This window comes from Hyperolius riggenbachi, chromosome 3 (genome assembly GCF_040937935.1).
Source record: "Hyperolius riggenbachi isolate aHypRig1 chromosome 3, aHypRig1.pri, whole genome shotgun sequence".
In the NCBI taxonomy this organism is placed as follows: domain Eukaryota; kingdom Metazoa; phylum Chordata; class Amphibia; order Anura; family Hyperoliidae; genus Hyperolius; species Hyperolius riggenbachi.
Window position 1 is genome coordinate 377,857,412 of NC_090648.1, and position 6,816 is coordinate 377,864,227.

Here is a 6,816-nt window from a genome sequence, read left to right on the forward strand (position 1 = left end):
ACCTGCGAAACGCATTGCACTTTCAGAGTGTTGTGAATAAATTGTTTGCTATCAACCAACAATGTTTGGTGTCTTCTTGGAGAAGGTAAGGCCACCACTGCCTCCTAATTTTAAACCGTTTTTAATTGCTTTTATACTACTTTGGCACCTCTGTTATACATTCTAGTATATGGATTTCCTGATCTCATTTATTTTCTCCCTTCCCCCACACAGGAAGATTTGGCGGAATGAAGGCCCATCTGCATTCATGAAGGGGGCAGGCTGCAGGGCGTTGGTCATAGCTCCGCTCTTTGGAATAGCGCAAGTGGTGTACTTCATCGGCATTGGTGAACTTATTTTGGGATTCTTCCATTGAAGAACTGGAGAAAACTGGACTCTTTAGATTGGTACTTGGGGTAAACTTTTTTTTTTTAATAAGTGATTTAAAACTCAGAATCCTCAGTTGACCCAGTTTTTATTAGAGGGGAGGGATAGAGATCAGTCCAGTAGCTGCAGAGCCTGGAAAGTCTAATAGTGGCTCCTCCTCTGTGGTGGATTTTAGTCCAGAAAACATAAGAGTAAATGGCAGTGTGTGATCATCTCACCTCTGTGTTGCACAAGACTTTCCCCATTGCACTACTTCTGTTACAGAGAATAGAAAATCTTCTATTCTCATACAAGTGGAGCCATATTCCAAGTGTATAGCCAGGTTACCAGCCTCCTGCATGTGGGGGAGATTGGGTGACTCTTTTTAATCTGGATCTTTTAATATGCAGTTTTCCTAGCGACTAAAATCTGGCCTGGACCAATCTGTGGATATAGTATAGTGTAGCTACAGCCAAAATTTCCCGCTGCTCAGTAGATTAGACATAATATTTTAAGTTTCAAGAATAAGCACCTGTTTGTCAATAGGATTAGATTCAGTTAAGGTGCCCATACATCTAGCAATATATGGGCAGATAAAGCAAGAGACCAATATCTCTCTGATCAGAGAGAGTGATCTGTTGGCTGCCCACACACCGCAGGGCGATTTCCTGATCAATTCCAGCCTGACATTTCTCTGGAATTGGCCTAAAGAAGCTGCCTATGCCCCCCAAATGTAAATGTGTCCCACCGTTGTCCATGCATTGTAATCACATCTGCTCTAGCTGTGGCGATTCCCGCATTTTATCGAATTGCCTTAAAATGTGATCATTTTCTTGTACAATGTGTATGGCCATCTTTAACTTAGCTGCAAAAAAGAGGTCTCCAAGTGAGGCAGCAGCCTGTCTGTTACGTTAGCTGGCAGCGATTTAATCAACTGCCAGCTAGTTAGTAAGAATCTAATGGCTTTAATTTGCTTATCTGACATTCCATTGGACAGCAAGAGAATATTTTAGTTTTTAAAACCTATTTTCCGGCTTTGATATGATCAGTATTACCGGGCTGCTGAGAGGGAGTTGGATTTCCTGGGTGCACTGTAATCATTGGGGATGGTTCATGAAAGAGCAAAAATGCCAACCTGTTGCAAATCTAATGCTAATATATGCACCATGGACCATTCTCATTGATCAGCCCTAATAGTTCTGAAATAGCTGCTTTTTAGGCAGGGTCTACACTTATTATGAAAAACGTAATTTTTTTTTTGTGTTCTTATGGTCTTTTACCGCAGCTAAAGAATGTCAATAGGAGTTTACATGCAAAAACACGAAACGCAATTTCATGAATTTTAGCAGAAGTGTGCTTCTCCATTGACTTTCGTTAGGTGTGCGGTAACAGCGTATTTGTATGAAGTGTGAACCCTGCCTTAGTATTTTTTTTGTAGGATACAATGTAAATATATATTCAATATGTAGATATTTTATACATTTTAATTTTTTACTTTTAATTCATTTTAATTTATATTAACTATTGTATGTGCAGAAATGATAGAACACTTTCTTGTGGCAGACACTGAACACTGCAGATGACCACAGGTACACAAATAGGACAGTAATATTTTCCGTGTGGTCAGATTGTCATCCAGTTATAATTAATACTAGATATTGTTTTCATCCTATCCTGAAATGTTGAGCCTCTTCTTTCTGTATGAGTTTCCTCTCTGCTCACACCTGACACCAGGTTCTGCCTTAGCGTCTTTAGAAAATATTAGATGAGAGCGATGCACTGCCAGCTTCTGTTATTTCTCGTCTCAACGTTCTCTGCCTCTTATCTGCTGTACTGCTACAAATTCAAGAGCGTAGCCTGCAATATACCTTCATTCACCAATTGCCACAAAGCTCTACAGTGTTCATTAGCTCAGAACCATTGCAGTATATAGTGCGGAGAATAGGGCCTGTATCCCTTCAGCAAGTCTTCCAGCTCCATACGCCCCAGTAAGAGGTTGCTGAACTGTAACTTTGATTAATAATATTCCTAAGGTAAGGAACATATAGGTCATTTGCAGATTTTGCAGAACTTTCATAGGAGGCAATTTATTCCAAAAGCACAACAAACTCTCAGATTCCTTGCCAATCATCTTACAAAGTCATAAACCTCCAGGTCTACATAATGTGGGAAACCCCACTATCGATCTAGGAAATCCATGCTTAGTGGACGCAATGCGTCTGTGGCCCAACTCCAGCACTCTACTGCCTAAATTTTTTGCACATAGCATCCAACAAGTAAACTTGTTTTACAGAACTAGAGAAATGCACAAATTAGTGGAGTAAGCCTGATGCTATGGACAGCAGGACCTTCATTTGCTCAGTAATAGAACACTCAACACTTGTCAGAGGCTTGTCCTACAAAGACTTGTTGCTGGCAATATGTTCATTAAAAAAAAACAAGCATTCTGGTTCACAGGAGGTGGCAGTGGAGGGTGGTCATCTCAGGCTCGATATCCCTCAAAGTGGGCTCAATTCCCCACAACCCAGAATGCAATGGTTATGGAACTAAAGTGCTAAAGAATTATGGTTCATTAGCACTGTAAATTCTTGTGGCAGCTGGTTAACGCAGGTGAATTTGGGGTATGAAAGAAGGCTTGCCTAGTACAGTTTATCAGTTTTCTGGGCACTGTGTTTTTAAGGGAGGTGCAGAATTAAAAACATAAGTTTAAAGTTTTAATTATCTCAGGTGAATGATAGTTTCTAATGTTTTACAGCTCCATGCAATCTTAAACTATTTACTTTTTTTTTTTTAATCTATTCTCTACACTCAGAAGTCTTTCTCTGCCTTATGGGCCTGTACATAGTTATCAGTGAGTTTCACTGCAGAGAAATTGTCATTTAAAGGTAAGAAAGAGGAATAAGGATTCTGCCATCTTCATTCCCTTATAAGGCCCCGTTCACATCTGAAATCGCAAAACGCTAGCGAGTACCGCTAGCGTTTTGCGGGAGTGATTTTTCAGCAATTAACATGGAAAAATCACTGGACACTGTAGCATTTTGGGAGTGATCGCGATTAGCGGTTCTATACATGCTAATCGCGATTGCTCATGAATCACAACCAAAACGCTGCATGTAACCCGTTTGTGTTTAATGCTAACCGCAAAACGCCCACGATTGCGGCAGTGAGAACACTGCCATAGCAAACCATGGGCTAGCGTTTTTTAAAAACCGCTAGCGGTTTGCGTTGAACAGCATTCGTGCGATTCCCGCTCAAGTGTGAATGGACCCTAAAAAGTGCTAGTTTCCTGGCTGTGATGCTGACATTTTGCCTTTAGTTGTGTTTTAGAGTCGCACATCTGCGACACGCATGCAGCCAGTGGAGTTAGAGCATATGATCTGCAGGCTCATTCTGGGCCAGTGACACAGCATTAGAGGCAGAGCATCTGCACAGAAGTTAGGCAACTGGCATTCTTTATTACAAAATGAAGATGGCAGCCTCCGTAATCCTCTCACTTCAGGTTCCAATTAAACATTTATACAACCAGGAAGTGATCTTAGTTTTATTAGTTGATGCTCTTACTCCTGCTTGATTCCATCACGTTGGCTCCTCTGTTGATCTTTATTTCCTATCCTATTTTCAGATAAAATACTAAGTTTTTCGTTGAACTGACCTCAAGTTTTCTTTTGTAAAGCATGTGGTTGCCTAAAGGTAGTGTATTTTATTGTCCCATTAGACACATACGAACAGACATCTGTCATTGAATGGTCAGATGTGTGTCTAATGGGACAATAAAGTACGCTGTTCCTGCAAACTTTCTGTGTGCAGATCCTTCCTTGGATTTGATTGTCATTTTGGCTTGAGGATCCAGCACCAGCGCTGACTCTGTCCCACACAGCTGTGCAATTCTTTTGGATTGGTTGCCTAAAGAAAATCTGTATGAAATGTAAAAAGATGTTTTCCCCGTATGTGCAGAATTAAATGAAGATCTTGTTGTACCTTTGCTTGTCTGTAATCACTTTTTTGGGGGGATGGGGCAACTTCAATAGGAAAATACAATATGGCTGCATTTCCTGTGTTGGGATGGCAATGTGGCCGGTGGGAGACATTTATCAAGAGTGATTGAGACAATATTGGTAGGTTTTTAAAAATCCGTGCAGAACTATATCGGACATCTTAAGAAATCACTAAATAGTGCAGATTCCTTCTTAAACTGTTAGAAAGGTTTCTCAGACAGTGCTGTATGTGACGGGAAATTGCTGTTGCTGAGGAAACCAATATATCTGTTGTATTGCATCAATGCCCAGCACTGGAAGTGTTAGGGTAGGAACACACTAGGCAGAATCACATATGCGTTCCACTATGTGCTATAGAAAACACATGCAATTCTACCTAATGTGTTCCTACCCTCAAGCACAGAGCAGGTTCACAGGAAACCTGGCAGCAGGGGGGATGATCATTTCGCAAATCATGCCTAGCCTACACTGCTGCACAATCTGTAGAACTGCTATTAAGCACTTCTTAATCTGTGACAGTTTAGGGATGGATTTGCCTTTTTCTTAACTGTAGTGCAGCTCTAGAAATCCATGCTAAACTGCCACTATTACGTAGGATTTAAGAAGTTTCTTATAATGCAGAACATTTCCCCTGCTGGTTAGATCAGTTTGATGCTGGGCACACACAATACGACTTTTTCGCTAAATTTTCCACCCGATGTTTTTTTCCGCTCGATTCACTTATCTTCCGCTCATTTTTCTTATTTTCCATTCACTTCTATGAGAAATCGAGCACAGAATCGATCAGAAGGAATATCAGACATGGTGGGAATTATCTTTTGTATCCATCTATTGAGGGGAAAAACGTATTGTGTGTACCCAGCTTAAGAAAAAACTATTAGTAATGCGTTACATAGTTATTTTGGTTGAAAAAAGACATACGTCCATCGAGTTCAACCAGTATAAAGTACAACACCAGCCTGCTCCCTCACATATCCCTGTTGATCCAGAGGAAGGCGAAAAAACCCTTAAAAGGCATGGTCCAATTAGCCCCTAAAGGTAAAAATTCCTTCCCGACTCCAGATGGCAATCAGATAAAATCCCTGGATCAACATCATTAGGCATTACCTAGTAATTGTAGCCATGGATGTCTTTCAATGCAAGGAAAGCATCTAAGCCCCCTTTAACCACTTCCCGACCGCCTAACGCACAGGGGCGGCCGGGAAGTGGAGCCCGCAAGGACCAGCTCACCCACAGAGGCGGCGGTCCTTTTAGGGGCATGGGCGGAGCGTTCGCGTCATCCGTGACGCGATCCTCCGCCGGCGCCTGACTCCGCTCACCCGCCGCAACATCCCGCCGGCCATACGGAAGCGCCGGCGGGATGTTAACCCCGCGATCGCCGCATACAAAGTGTATAATACACTTTGTAATGTTTACAAAGTGTATTATACAGGCTGCCTCCTGCCCTGGTGGTCCCAATGTCCGAGGGACCACCAGGGCAGGCTGCAGCCACCCTATGTCGCACCCAAGCACACTGATTTCTCCCCCCCCCTGCCCCAGATCGCCCACAGCACCCCTCAGACACCCCCCCTGCCCACCCCCCAGACCCCTGTTTGCACCCAATCACCCCCCTAATCACCCATCAATCACTCCCTGTCACTATCTGTAAACGCTATTTTTTTTTTTATCCCCCCCCCCTGCCCCCTCCTGATCACCCCCCACCCCTCAGATTCTTACCAGACCCCCCCCCCCTGTGTACTGTATGCATCTATCCCCCTGATCACCTGTCAATCACCCGTCAATCACCCCCTGTCACTGCCACCCATCAATCAGCCCCTAACCTGCCCCTTGCGGGCAATCTGATCACCCACCCACACCAATAGATCGCTCGCAGATCCGACGTCAGATCACCTCCCAAGTGCAGTGTTTACATCTGTTCTCTACCCTAAACACCCACTAATTACCCATCAATCACCCCCTATCACCACCTGTCACTGTTACCCATCAGATCAGACCCTAATCTGCCCCTTGCGGGCACCCAATCACCCGCCTACACGCTCAGATTGCCCTCAGACCCCCCCCCCCTTATCAATTCGCCAGTGCATTAGTTACATCTGCTCTTCCCTGTAATAACCCACTGATCACCTGTCAATCACCCATCAATCACCCCCTGTCACTGCCACCCATCAATCTGCCCCTAACCTGTCCTTGCGGGCAATCTGATCACCCACCCACACCAATAGTTCGCCCGCAGATCCGACGTCAGATCACCTCCCAAGTGCAGTGTTTATATCTGTTCTCTACCCTAAACACCCACTAATTACCCATCAATCACCCCCTGTCACTGCTACCTATCAGATTAGACCCCTATCTGCCCCTAGGGCACTCAATCACCCGCCCACACCCTCAGAATGCCCTCAGGCCCCAGCCCTGATCACCTCGCCAGTGCATTGCTTGCATCTGTTCCCCCCGCTAATCACACCTTGAGACACCCATC

At 43.9% G+C, this 6,816-nt stretch overlaps 1 protein-coding gene across 4 annotated transcripts in view; it reads left to right on the plus strand.

Annotated features, from left to right (window-relative positions):
- SLC25A18 (solute carrier family 25 member 18) overlaps window positions 1-4,322 on the plus strand; it is a 52,096-nt gene extending 47,774 nt beyond the window's left edge. For all 4 annotated transcript variants that reach the window (XM_068277265.1, XM_068277264.1, XM_068277266.1 and 1 more), the window contains one exon: window positions 214-4,322. In XM_068277265.1, the coding sequence (XP_068133366.1) occupies window positions 214-355 (142 nt within the window). In that variant the 3' untranslated portion in view covers window positions 356-4,322. The remainder of the gene's footprint in view (window positions 1-213) is intronic.
- Window positions 4,323-6,816: the final 2,494 nt, after the last annotated feature.